At 59.1% G+C, this 14100-nt stretch overlaps 1 protein-coding gene across 1 annotated transcript in view; it reads left to right on the forward strand.

Annotated features, from left to right (window-relative positions):
- The window catches only part of LOC141998845 (C-type lectin domain family 2 member D6-like), a 59523-nt gene extending 47292 nt beyond the window's left edge, over positions 1–12231 (forward strand). The window contains 2 exon segments of the mRNA XM_074971820.1: positions 12104–12182; positions 12184–12231. Of these exon segments, the coding sequence (XP_074827921.1) occupies positions 12104–12182; positions 12184–12231 (127 nt within the window).
- Positions 12232–14100: the final 1869 nt, after the last annotated feature.

The following is a 14100-nucleotide window of genomic DNA, read 5'->3' on the forward strand; positions in this document are numbered from 1 at the left end:
GCCCATTGGACTGGGGGTGATACGCTGAGGCCCAGTCATGCCGGACCCCACATTTCTCCCACAAGCACCGGAGCAGGGCCGACATGAAGTTGGAGCCTTGGTCTGTCAAGACTTCCCTGGGGGACCCCACTCGGCTGAAAATGGTCAGGAGCGCATCTGCCACGGTGTCTGCTTCAATGGAAGCTAAGGGCACTGCCTCGGGGTAGCGGGTGGCGAAATCTACCACCACCAGAATGTATTTCTTCCCCGACCGGGTCGTCTTGCTGAGAGGCCCCACGATGTCCATGGCCACCTTCTGGAAAGGCTCCTCTATGATGGGCAAAGGTCTCAACGCCGCTTTCCCCTTGTCCCGGGCCTTCCCCACCCTCTGACAGGGGTCACAGGATCGGCAATACTGCCGGACGGTGGTAAAGACCCCGGGCCAGTAAAAGTTCTGTAGCAACCTCTGCCGGGTGCGCCGGATTCCCTGGTGCCCTGCGAGGGGGATGTCATGGGCCAGGGACAGGAGCTTGCGGCGGTACTTCTGGGGGACCACCAGCTGCCTCCTGATCCCACAGGACTCCCCTTCCCCTGGGGGAGCCCATTCTCGGTACAGGAACCCCTTCTCCCACAGGAACCTCTCCTGGCAGCCTCTCCTCATGGTCCATCCCCCACTGAGGTCGGCCAGGTCCCTGAGCTTCTGCAAGGAGGGATCTTTCCTCAACTCGGCCTGGAACTCAGCGGCTGGGGAAGGGATGGGGCCCGGTTCCCCCTCCGTGGCCAGGTCTGAGGCCGCAGCCTCTCTGAGCCGTGCCCCTCGGCGCTCCCTCCCCACCCGAGTAGGGTCTCGCGCCTCCAGTGTGGTACCCTCCCCAGGGTCAGGTCGCAGTGCCCCTCGCCGGCTCTGGCTACGGGTCACAACCAGGGCGGTCTGGGGGTCGCTTGGCCAGTCCTGTAGGTCTCCCCCCATCAAAACTTCAGTGGGCAAATGGTGGTGTACCCCCACATCCTTGGGGCCCTCCTTGGTCCCCCATTTCAGGTGTACCCTTGCCACGGGCACCTTAAATGGGGTCCCGCCCACCCCCGTCAGGGTCAGGTAGGTGTTGGGCACCACCCGATCTGGGGCCACCACCTCGGGCCGGGCCAGCGTCACCTCCGCGCCCGTATCCCAGTATCCATTGACCTTCCTCCCATCCACCTCCAGGGGAACAAGGCACTCTCTCCGGAGGGACAGCCCCGCACCCACCCTGTAAACCGAGCACCCTGAGTCCAGAGCCTCCAGCCCTCTGGCGGGGCTGGCTGGGGGTACTCTTCCCTCCTGAGCAGGTGGCAAACTGGTAGCCCCCCTTTCCTGGGTCGCCTGCCCCTCGTCCAGCTGAGTCCCTACCCAGTTAACCCTGGGTAGGTTGGGTCTGCTCAGTTTGTCCCTGAGCCCGGGGCACTGGGCCCGTACGTGGCCTCTCTGGCCACAGTGATAGCAGCTCAGGTCACATTGGTCCCCTCGAACGGGTCGGAGGGGCCCGACACCAGGCGTTCCCCTTTGGAGGGGGTTCTCCCTATTTCCCCGCTGGGAGGCCCCATGGTGACTCTCTCTCTGCATCGGGGGGGGCCTGTTCTTTTGGGACTCCTCCCGGCTACCCCCTGACCGACTGTTCACAAACTCGTCGGCCAGCTGCCCTGCATTCTGGGGGTTCGCGAGCTTTTTGTCCACCAGCCACAGCCTCAGGTCGGAAGGGCACTGTTCATACAGGTGCTCCAGTACAAACAGGTCAAGCAGGTCCTCTTTAGTTTGGGCCCCCGCTGTCCACTTGCGGGCATATCCCTGCATCCTGTTGACCAGTTGTAGGTAGGTGACCTCAGGCGTTTTACGCTGACTCCGGAACCTTCTCCGGTACATCTCGGGGGTCAGCCCAAACTCACGGAGCAGGGCCTGTTTGAACAGTTCATAGTCCCCTGCCTCTGCCCCTGTCATCCGGCTGTAGACCTCCACGGCTTTGGGGTCCAGTAAGGGGGTGAGGAACTGGAGCCTGTCTGCAGGGTCAACCCTGTGCAGCTCGCAGGCATTCTCAAAGGCCGTCAGGAAGCTATCTATGTCCTCCCGCTCCTTCCGCTGGGCCAGGAAGCACTTATCAAAGCTCCTTGCAGTCTTGGGTCCCCCCTCACTCACCGCAGCCGGGGCCCCACTGCTCCTCAGCCTGGCCAGCTCCAGTTCATGCTGTCTTTGTTTCTCCTTCTCCTGCTGCTCATGTTGACGTTCCCTCTCCTTCTCCTGACGCTCCCTCTCCTTCTCCTGCTGCTCATGTTGACGTTCCCTCTCCTTCTCCTGACGCTCCCTCTCCTTCTCCTCCTGCTCATGTTGACGTTGTTTCTCCTCATGTTGACGTTGTTTTTCATGATCCTCCAGCTCCCTCATTTTCCTCTCCCTCTCCCATTCCAGCCGCATCCGCTCCAGGGATGGGGAGCTCCGCTGGGAGGATCCCCTGCTGGCTGCTGGGGTCAGGGGGCCCTCGGTATTCGCTGGGCTTCCCACAACCCCTCCCCCAGGCATAGGTAGGAAGGGTCTCGGGGTGTCCTGGGCAGCAGTCTGACCCCTCCCAGCCTGGTCAGGCCCCAGGGCCCACGCTGCGTCCGCCGGGCGGCTTCCCTCAGGGACAGGGATCGGGTCATCCAAGCGATCCCTCTCCTCCAGCTGGGCAATCAGCTGTTCCTTGGTGGACCTCCCGACGCGCAGCCCCCTCTGCCTGCACAGCTCCACCAGGTCGCTCTTAAGGCGTTTAGCGTACATCTCCCGGCTGGCCACTTGCAGGCCGGGCAGCTGTCCACGGTTTCCAGGAAAAGCCCCTAGTGTGCCAGTCCTCCTTGAGGTCACCACCTCTTTGCCAGGGTCGAGCTGCAGACTCCTCCGCCCCTGGGACCGCTCGCTGCAATCCCCCGGGGGACCCTGTTACTGCAAAAGTCCTTCTCTCTGGTCACACACTCCCAGGGGTTAACCGCCCCCTGAAACCGTCTCTCTCTGAATCTTCAGCACGCCTGGTCCCCGTCAATCCCCCTTCGTTTTACTGTTCCCCAGTCACTTACTGCAGGAAGCGCCGTTCACGGGGTGCAGTAGATCCCACCGCTGCCACCAGTTGTCACGGAGTGTGGGGGAGTCCAGGCCCTGCACCCCTCTTCCTGGGATTCACTGAGACTCTCAGCCAGCCAGTAAAACTGAAGGTTTATTGGACAACAGGAACACAGTCCAAAACAGAGCTTGTGGGGACACCCAGGACCCCTCAGTGAAGTCCTTCTGGGGGAGCAGGGAGCTTAGACCCCAGCCCTGGGGTTCCCTGTGTTCCTCCACCCAGCCCCAAACTGAAACTAAACCCACCCAGCAGGTTCCCTGCTGCAGCCTCCATCCACATTCCTGGGCAGAGGTGTCACCTCCCCCTCCCCCTCCTGGCTCAGGTGACGGGCTCTCAGGTCTCCGGTCCCCAGGGCACATTCCCAGGTCAACACTCCCCCCTCCCTGCTGCGTCACATCGTCACACCCCCCTCTCCCTGCGCCACGTTTCCCAGGCTGGGGTGGGCCCTGTGTCTCCTCTCTACCTTCCCCCCCTTTCCCGGGATGGGGGGGCCCTGTGTCCCCCTTCCCCCCCTTTCCCAGGCTGGGGGGGGGACCCGGTGTCCCCCCTCTCCCTTCCCCCCCTTTCCCGGGCTGGCGGTGGCCCTGTGTCCCCCTTTCCCTTTCCCCCCTTTCCCAAGCTGGGGGGGGGCCTGTGTCCCCCCTCTCCCTTCGCCGCCTTTCCCAGGCTGGGGCGGGCCCTGTGTCTCCTCTCTACCTTCCCCCCCTTTCCCGGGCTGGGGGAGCCCTCTGTCCCCCATCTCCCTTCCACCCCTTTCCCTGGCTGGGGGGGGCCCTGTGTCCCCCCTCTCCCTTCCCCCCGTTTCCCAGGCTGGGGGGGGGCCCTGTGTCCCCCTTCCACAGCTTTCAAGGCCTGGGGGGGGCCTCTGTCCACCATCTCCCTTCCCCCCGTTTCACGGGCTGGGGGGGCCCTCTGTCCCCCCTTTCCCTTCCCCACTTTCCTGGCCTCGGGGGGGCCCTCTTTCCCCCCTCTCCCTTCCCCCCATTCCCGGGCTGGGGGGGGCCCTGTGTCTCTTTTCCCCCTCTTTCCCGGGCTGGGGGGGCCCTGTGTCCCTCTTCCCCCCCTTTTCGGGCTGGAGGGGCCCTCTGTCCCCCCTTTCCCTTCCCCCCTTTCCTGCTCTGGGGGGGCCCTGTCCATCTTACCCCCTTTCCCAGGCTGGGGGGGCCCTCTGTCCCCCTTCCCCCTCTTTCTCTGGCTGGGGGGGCCCTCTGTCCCCCCTTTCCCTTCCCCCCCTTTCCCGGGCCGCTGGGGGCGCCCTGTGTCCCCCCTCTCCCTTTCCCGGCTTTCCTGGGCTGGGGGGGGGGGGCCTGTGTCTCAATTCTGCCCCTTTCCCGGGCTGGGGAGGGGCCCTGTGTCCCCCTTCCCCCCCTTTCCCAGGCAGGGGGGGCCCTGTGTCCTCCCCTCTCCCTTCCCCCCTTTATCAGGCTGGGGGGGCCCCTCTGTCCCCCTTCCCTCTTTCCCGGGCTGGGGGGGCCCTCTGTCCCCCCTCTCCCTTCCCCCCTTTCCCGGGCTGGGGGGGCCCTCTGTCCCCCCTCTCCCTTCCCTCCCTTTCCTGGGCTGGGGGGGCCCTCTGTCCCCCCTCTCCCTTCCCCCACTTTCCCCGGCTGGGGGGGGCCCTGTATCCCCCTTCATCCCCTTTCCCGTTCTGGGGGTCCCTGTCCCCCCCCTCTACCTTCCCCCCCTTTCCCGGGCTGGGGGGGCCCTGTGTTTCCCCTCTCCCTTCCCTCCCTTTCCCTTGCTGGGCGGGGCCCTGTGTCCCCTTCCCCTCCTTTCCCGGGCTGGGGCGGGCCCTCTGTCCCCCTTCTCCCCTCCCCTCGGACTGAGGCAGGCGGGGGGCCCCTCCATCCGCCTTCCCCCTCCTCCCCTCGGGCTGGGGAGCCCCTCCGTCCCCTTTCCCCCCCTCCCCTCCCCTCCCCTCCCTCCTCGGGCTGGGGGGCCCCTCCGTCCCCCCTCGTCCCTTCCCCCTTCCCCCCCTCCTCGGGCTGGGGGGGCGCCCCCCCGTCCCCCTCCTCGGGCTGGGCCTGTCTGGTGGCTCCCCCCGCCCGACCCCCGGTCTGCGTGCTAGGGATGGGGCACCTGTGTGGAGCATGGAGCTACCTGGGCCCTTCCCCTCCCATGGCCCCAAGCCAGCTGGGGGGGAGGTCATCAGCACACTGTTGCTCCCTGTACCCCCAACCTTGTACCCCTGGACCCCCAACCGTGGTTTTCCACGGGCATCCTCCCCCTGCCTGCGTTCCCAGTGAACAAGGGGGAAGGAAAGGGCCACTCCCACATTTTCCCCGCCCCTCCCCACCCCCCTGTGGGGGAAGTTTTGGACATGAAGTTTTAATGGTTCTGTCGCCCACTGGGTGGGCACTTGGCCTTAGAAAATTACTGAAGTGTAAATGGAAAAGTTGATTAAAATTGATCATTTCAATTGAGGCGTTGGACTTGGTGATTTAATTGCCTTGATGTTACTCAATCCATCCTGGTTCTCTCCCCCGCCCACCAGCTCCCCGCTCCTGTTAGGATTCTCGACTTGCTCTCGATTGCAGGAGGTATGTGTGGGGAGGGAGGGTTTTTTGCTCCTGTCAACCCCAGCTGGGTGCCTGTCACGCGGGGGTGGTGCGCGGCGGGTGGGGCCTGTGGCAGATCAGGTCTCTGAAGCCCTGGGGGGTGGAGGAGCCGATGGCGTTTAAGGGGGTTCAATCATCCTGGCACCGCCTCTGGCTGGGGGTTGGGCTGCTGGGCAGGGAACGAGAAACCACAAATCGCACCCCCACCCCCCCACAGACCTGTCCTGCTGGGTCCGTCTCGACTTTCAGATCGGCTGGAGAGTCCAGAGCAGGGTGTGCGGGGAGCCAGGGCCAGGACCCCGGCCCCAGCTCTGCTTCGCTGCTGCTGAATCGGACCCAGTGACAGAGAGGAGCCGACCCCAGCCCAGCGTCTCCAGCAGCGTGTGCGGCCCGAGTGTCGCTGAGAGAGACGATGGGGCCAGCAGCTGGACCTGCTGGGAGCGAAGAGCCGCTGTAGGAGTGGCCTGTTGAGGGCCAGGGACACCTGGAGACTGGAGGGGAGCCAGGTAATGGGGTGTCACTGCCTGGGAACAGGCTGGAGAGAGACACTGAGGCTGTCCCACATGGGGCCAGGCTCTCAGTGGCAGCAGCGAGTGCCCAGCAACCCCCCGTCTGTGGGCAGCAGGGACTGGATCACCCCCAGGGGCTCTCAGGGCACTGATCCCTGGCTCACAGCTGCTGTCTGGCGCACACAGCGGTGGCCGTGGGGCTGTGCAGGGCCCTCCTGGGCTGGGTGTGTCAGACCCCCTGTGACAGCCCTAGCCCATCTCTGCCTGGTTCGTTCTCCCCCCTTCTGCTGTGTATGGCCAGTGTGAGACCCCAGTGTGCGGGGACAGGGGCACTCGGCAGTGTGGGCCCAGCCAGCGCTCGGCAGGGGGCAGAATGGGGGTGGCGATGGTGGGGGGACAGTTGGAGCAACTGCCACCAGGACATGCGGGTCCTTATCTCTGTGCCCCTGAGCTCACCAGGCCTCCTGGCAGCCTGGCTGGGAGTGCCCAGGGGAGGGCACTGGGCTGAGGGGAAGGAGGGGCTGTTCTGCCAGCCCCAGCCTGCCTGACCCTCCGGGCTCCTCTCCCAGAGTGTCTGACGGAAGGAGCAATCGGCAGAACGGTGCATGTTCGAGTCCAGTGGTTCTCAGCCTTTCCAGACGACTGTCGCCCTGTCAGGAGGCTGATTTGTCTTGCACTCTGCTAAGTTTCATCTCACTTAAAAACCACTTGCTTCCAAAATCGGACATAAAAATACAAAAGTGTCACAGCCACTATTCCGGAAAAATTGCTGAGTCTCTCTGATTGTTGCGTATTTAATTATGAAATAGATCAATTGGACTATAAACGCTGTACCTTTCCGTGTATAGTCTATCGAGCAGTATAAACAAGCCATTGTCTGTATGAAATTTTAGCTTGTACTGACTTAGTGCTTTTTATGTGGCCTGTCGTAACACGAGGCAAATCTCTAGATGAGTTGATGTGCCCCGTGGAAGACCTCTGCTTACCCCCAGGGGTACACGAACTGGTGGGTGAGAACCACTGTTCTAAGGCAGCTCCAGCCCTGGTGCCGTGGGGGAGACATGTCCTCGCGGCCCTGCCTGACAGGTCTTTCTGTTTCAGATCCTTGTCCTAACAGCAGGAAATGTAACTACAAGAAATGTACAATTGTGCTCACAGTGGCCCTCGCAACCATGTTCTTAGTTCTCATCATTGTCCTGGCAGGTGAGTTCTCACCCGTCCCTTCCCCCTCTCTGCACATCCCATTCCCCCTGGAGCCACCACAGTCAGTCTCTCCTCCTGGCCTGTCTGGCTTCTGCCCCTGAGACAGAGGATTCCTGGGGGATGTTCCTCCAAGACCCTCCTCCTGCTCCCTCTCAGACCCCGACCCCCCTCCTGCTCCCTCCCAGACCCCTGTACCTGGGCACTCTGTGTGTCGGGACTGACATTAGCTCCCCCCAGCCCATCTCTGAGCACTCTGGGTCCAAGTCACTGTTGCCGGGCCCCAGGCACGGTCACTGATAGCCGTGCAGAGTGGGGGTGATTGACGGTGCAGGGCAGCAATGAGCTGGGCCCTCTGCCTGCAGTGTGTCGCCCTGAGGTGCCAGCCTGGCCTTCCTGCATCCCCGGGTGGTGCCCAGTGCTGGGCAGGTGCTGGCGTGTCACTGAAATGAGCCGTGGAACGCAGTACCGACACCTCCCTTAACGCAGTGTGAAACCCACCCATTGGTGACCTCGGCAGGGCAGGGTCTCGTCGCGCTGTTGACATCCCCGCCTGCACAGACAGCGTGTGCGAGCGCAGATGGCAGCTGTTTGTGGTGACCGTGAACCTGGCTGGCTGCGCTGGACAGGCCGGGCAGCGGGCGTTCGGTCTCCTGAAGGGAAGGGAGTTTGTTCCCGTCTTCATCTCAACCTGCCTCTCCAGGGAAGCAAAGCGCAGAGCAGGGGGAGGGGGCAGCAGTCCAGGCTAGCAGAACTCCTTGGGGTACTAGACCTGGCAAATCATGTTGAAGTTAATCTCCTACCCATTAATTATTGCCCCCCTGCTGGCCCCCTGGTAACTGTCCCCTCCCTCTGCGGCTCTCTGCCCACCCCGTGTTGTAACCCTGAGCTTGGCCCCAGCTCTCTGTCCTGGGCTTCATGGCATGAGCTGCTTGTCAGCTGCATCCCTGTTCAATGTAAACCCAAGAGAGTGAGAGCAGAGTCAGATAACCCCCCTCTGGGGCTGGATTCCCACCGTCCTCCTGGCTCCCTCATGGCCTTTCAGTACCCACCCTGGTTCGAGGGGTCTCAGAAGCCTGGGGCGCAGGAGCTGATCTCCCCCGTTCTCCTCGTTGGCGGGTGGCGGGTCTCCCTCACACCACGTGTCGCTGTCTCATTCTCAGTGTGGAGACCTAAGCTTCCGTCAGCTGAACCGGGGCCCGTTGCTGGATCGGATACCTAGGGAAATGCTACTATTTCTCTGAGGCCGAAAGGAACTGGACCTACAGCCTGACCCACTGCTCTGCGCTCAGCGCCTCCCTGGCTGAGATCAACAGTGAGCAGGAAATGGTGAGAGATGCTCGAATTGCAACGTTCTGGTCTTGGCTCAGCAGCTGCTGCGGGAGAACCTGGGCTCGAGGAGCAGCTCTGAGTAAATGAGCTTCCAGTTGCTGAATGCCAGGCCTGGCTGGCTGGCCCGGGGCACCTCTAGTGTCCGTGTCTGACTGCGGGGATCACTCGCTGTCAGCCCTCTCAAAAGGAGACCGCCCCTCTCGAGGGCAAGGCTGGCTTGAGTGTCTTCTGGGTGGCATGGGGCCAAAGGGGTACTGAGATCCCAGATTGACTTGAAGAGCCCGTGCTCTTGGGTAGCCAGATGAGGATGGGGGGGCTCCTCTTAGCCCTGGCCCCTTCTGGCTGAGGAGTTGGTGGCTCTTCTCTCATCCCTGGCCCTTCCCAGCATCCCTTATTGAGATCAGCTGGGCTCTTTCCTTCCCCTTCCCCTGTGATGGGGAGGGGAGCTCAGCTGTTCTGTAAGGCGAGGTGAGGTTTGGGATAGGAAAGTTAATACTGAATTACCCAGAGCTGGGCAAGAGGGAGGTGAAAATCCCCAGCCGTTCCCTGAAAACAGAGCCCTTCAGTGTATCCCTGTGATTCTCTGGTGCACAGAGCCTGTGCTCTGAACCCACCTCTCCCTCTGCTGTTTTGAGGCTTTCGTGCTGTGCTATAAAGGCAGATTTAACCACTGGATTGGCCTCCAGAGGGACCCTGGGCAGCTCTGGAAATGGGCCAATGGCACCAAATTCAACAACCTGTAAGTCCTCTGTGAATTCCCAGGGCTTTGGGTCCCTGGTGTCTGAGATACCGAGTTCAGGCCGACGCACCAGTCAGTGCTATGTACTCCGTGTATTAGTGATGGGCGGAAACAAGTGTTGTCTGCTGGGAGACTGGCCAAAGCTTTCAGATCTGTCTGGCTTTAGTGGGGCCATCTGCGTTAAAGATGCCTGATAGTCACAAATGCTGAGTGCCTGGGGCTGCCATGAGAAGTGGGGTACAGTAGAGATGGCCCAGACGACATCCCAAGAGGGATTTCAGTGGGATCTGGGTGGGATCAAATAACCAAACCCCAGTTGAGCCGATAGCAGGGTTTGACCCTGGACCATCAGCACTGAAAGAACGGCAGATTAGGTCACGCTGGCGGGGGAGGGGCACCACGTGTCCAGGAAAGCATAGAGTAAAGAACAGTAAAAATCTTAAACGAACCCAACTGTATCCTGGCATCTCTAAGAACAGGAATTCCACACTTGAAGAATAAGAATCTAGCAGCAGGAATATACTACTGACCAGGATGGTGACTGTGAAATTCACCGAGATTAGAGAGGCTACAAAAGCAGAAAACCCAATAATAATGGGGGTTTTCAACTATCTCCATATGATTAGAGATATGGAACAGCTTCCATATGAGGGGAGACGACTAAGGGGGGGATATAGGAGGTCTATAAAATCATGAATGGGGTCGAGAAAGTGAAGAGGGAAGTGTTATTTATGCCTTCACGTAACGCAAGACCTAGCGGTCACACAATTAAATGAATAGGCAGCAGGTCTGACACAAACAAAAGGAAGTATTTCTTCACACAACACAGTCAACCTGTGGAGCTTGTTGCCAGGGGATGTTGTGAAGGCCAATAGTATAACTCTGTTTAAACAAGAAGTAGACAAGTTCACAGAGGATAGCTCGACCAGTTCCTATCAGCCAGGATGGTCAGGGATGCAACCCCATGCTCTGAGTGTCCATATACATCTGACTGCCAGAAGCTGGGAGTGAATGGGATGGATCACTCGATACTGACCCTGTTCTGTTCATTCCCTCGGAAGCACCTACCGCTGGCCAGTATCGGAGGACAGGACACTGGGCTAGATGGACCATTGGTCTGACCCATGTGGCCAGTCTTATGTACTTACAGCTGAATGGTGTTTTTAAAAAAGCCCTTTGCGATTGATGGGAAGCTCGAAAATGTGCCCAGAGGAGGCTTAGGAAACAAGTCAGTTGGTGACCTGTTGTTTGATCCCAGTCAGATATTTTCACATTTTCCAGCAAGGATGCCCTGATGTCGGCAGCAGTCTGTCTTTGTGATTGCATCACGGGCCCATCTGTTAGCAGGCCTGTTTGGGGTCTGTCCACACCGCAGCTGGCACCATGCCATTGCAGAGAAACTAAATGAATTCTTTGCAGCAGTCTTCATGGCTGAGCATGTGAGGGAGATTCCCAAACCTGAGCCGTCCTTTTTAGGTGACAAGTCTGAGGGACTGTCCCAGATGGAGGTGTCATTAGAGTAGGTTTTGGAACAAATTGAGAAACTAAACAGTAACAAGTCACCAGGACCAGGAACTCAAAGGTGAAATTGCAGGACTACTAACTGTAGTCTGTAACCTATCATTGAAATCCGCTTCTGTGCCCGATGACTGGAGGATAGCTAATGTGATGCCAATTTACCGGAACTGGGTAAACAGGCATCTCAGTGGGGTGTTAACCCTGAAATCTGCCACCCTGCGGGTGCCCACCCCAGCAGAAGGCTCTGGGTGCATCATTGCCATCCCATCAGAGCTCTTCTGGGGTGATGCTGGTGGGGGAGCCACCCACAGCCATCTGCTCAGGTGGCTTTGGGCTGGGCTCTCCCTTCTCTGGGACAGGTCTCACCCCGAGCCAGAGGCTGGTGGCCTGAGGGCAGGGAGATCCCGGCCTGCCCAAAGAGTAGTGCTGGGCCTCCTCCCAGCCCAGCACATGACTACTGTGAGTAGCCAGGATGGGACCATGGGGGAGGATTTGCCTGTGAGCCTGGATCCCACCCTGTTCCCAGGTGGGAAGCGCTGGCCTCCAGCTCTCACGGGAAGCTCTGTGTGAGTGGCTGGGGTCACACCATGGCCGCCGGGTTTGTGCTGCTGGCATTTCACTCCAGCCGCCCCCTGCAATGCAGCCTGTCCTGACAGGCCTCTGGCCTGAGAGCTGATGTAAACTGTCCAGGGAGCCCTGGACCCAGCTCCTCTTTGCGGCGTTACTGCTGCTCCTCGCCACACTGAGAGTCACCTGGAACCTGTGCCCGGGGCAGTTTGGGTGGGTTGGGCCTGCAGGGGCCCATCCAGACCCAGCTGGGTGTGTGTGGGGCGGAGAGTAGGATCTGGGTTAATACCCACCTGGCATAAATGCTCCATGGAGGTCAGTTGATCTTCGAACCTTTCCTGGCCTTGCTGCCCCACTGCCCCCTTTTTAGCTGGGGCCTGTGGCAGGTGCAGGAAGGGGAATCGTGAGGGGCTGTGAGTGCAGCAGCTCCCTGCACTGTGCGAGAGCATCTCTCCCTGCCTGTGACTGATGGGAAATGTCCAACTCCTGCCTGACACCAGCTCCCTGGCTTCTCTCTTGCAGGTTTCCAATAGGAGAAGGAGGAGACTGCGCGTATCTGACCGGTGTGAGTGCGGTCAGCAGCTTGCAATGCACCAGTGAGAGACACTGGATCTGCACCAAACCCGATGCATTTACACAGGCACAGGAGGCTGCCGTGGAAGGGGGCTGGTAACAAGAGTATTATAGAATCTAGCCCTGGGAAAGCCTGACTGTGATTTCTTGTGACCATCACATCTGAGCAATTCCAGAATATCGGGGAATGCTCTGCGCATCACTGGGTTACTTCCCTGTCTGGCCATCTGTGTATTGTGTGCCTGATGTTGGATGTCTCTTTGCACACTGAGCCAGGTGCAAAATTAGATTGCAAAATCCACAAAAAAGGAAATCTACAGGAAGAAACTTACAGCAGGGGGCTGTGTGTGTGTCCATCTGTGGTGTTTAAGCATAAAGACAAAGGATCGGTCTGATCTCTCTCGGTGTGCAGAGACCTACTGGATCCTTCCCCTCGGAGACAAACTGACCGTATGCATGTCTCATGAAAGAAGGGTCCGAGCCTGCCTGGCTGTAAAGTGCTGCAAGGATTTCGGGTGAGCTGTACTTGGTTAGACAGGAGAATACCTTGTTAGTTCAGTCTAGGCTCTAGAACGCATGTTATGACTTTGTTATATGTAACCATTTGTTTCCAACACTTCCACTCGACTCTTGGCTTTGTTGAACTGAGGCGTGATTTCGCTGTGAGCCTATGGCAGCGCTGTGTGTTAAGTGGAGCAGTGATCTGAGCTGGAGCTGGTAAGCTGGGGCAGAGGATGTTACTGTTCCTTTGGAAATAGTGAATCTGTGAATCCTGCCAGTGCCCAGGGGACTAGGGCCTGGACGCTCCAGACAGATGCTCAGAGGGCTGGAGGGCAGAGTGGACCTATTGCTACCCTGCCGTGACGGCAGGCCCAGCAGTGAGTGCGTGTGGCCAGTGGAGTTGGGGAGCTGACCCCTGGCAGGCACAGACAAGGCTCCCTCAGGCAAAGGGCAGGTGGTGGCGAGGTGCCTCCCAGCCCCGGGTACCCGGGTACATTGCAGGGTATTAACTTACTGCAGGTTTGGGGCAGTTAAAAATTACACCCCAAGGCCCCAGCCCAGTGAGGCGGACCGAGGAGAGGAACTGTGACTGCGAGGGGCACCTGAGTCCCAGCACCGCCCAGAGTTCTGCTCTGCCTAAAGCCCCAGTCCCGCCCCGTGAGTAGGGCTTTACCAAATTCATGACCATGAAAAATGCATCACAGACTGTGAAATCTGGTCTCCCCTGTGAAATCTGGCTCGGCGGGGGGATATGTCACAGAACTGCCACCCTTACGTCTACGCTGCGGGGGGTACTTCACATTACAGCTACACAAATGTGAATCCTCAGTTGCACTGTTTATATCACGGCCGCTTCTTTCTGGCAGATCCATTTGAGCTCCACGGCACACGTCTCAGACAGAACCTGGCTGCCTTTTATCCACCCGCAGCTGTTCCCATCAGCAGAGCCTGAGAAGCTGCAGAGTGAGAGAGAGTTCGTGTCACTGTGGGTCCCTGTAACAAGGAAAGGCCGAGGGGTGAGTCTTTCCTCCCCCTCCCCCTAATGTGAAGCTGGGCTCTGGTGTTGTCCTTCATCTCTAACTTTCCTGCAGAGCATCAGTCGAGAAGATGTCCCAGGCTGTGAGATGAGTTAGGGCAGTGGCTCTCAACCTTTCCAGACCACTGCTCCCCTTTCAGGAGTCTGATTTGTCTTGAGTACCCCAAGTTTCACCTGACTTAAAAACGACTTGCTTAGAAAATCAGACCTAAAAATACAAATGTTGCCACAGCCACTATTACTGAAAAATGGCTGACTCTCATTTGTACCATACAATTATAAAATAAATCCATTGGAAATAAGTATTGTACTTACATATCCGTGTATAGCGTATAGAACAGTGTAAACAAGTCAGTGTCTGTCTGAAATTTTAGTTTGCACTGACTTCGCTAGTGCTTTTTATGTAGCTCATTGTAAAACTAGACCAATATCTAGATGAGTTGACCTACTCCTCGGAAGACCTCTGCGT

The sequence above is a fragment of the Natator depressus genome, chromosome 14 (genome assembly GCF_965152275.1).
Source record: "Natator depressus isolate rNatDep1 chromosome 14, rNatDep2.hap1, whole genome shotgun sequence".
Classification (NCBI taxonomy): Eukaryota; Metazoa; Chordata; order Testudines; family Cheloniidae; genus Natator; species Natator depressus.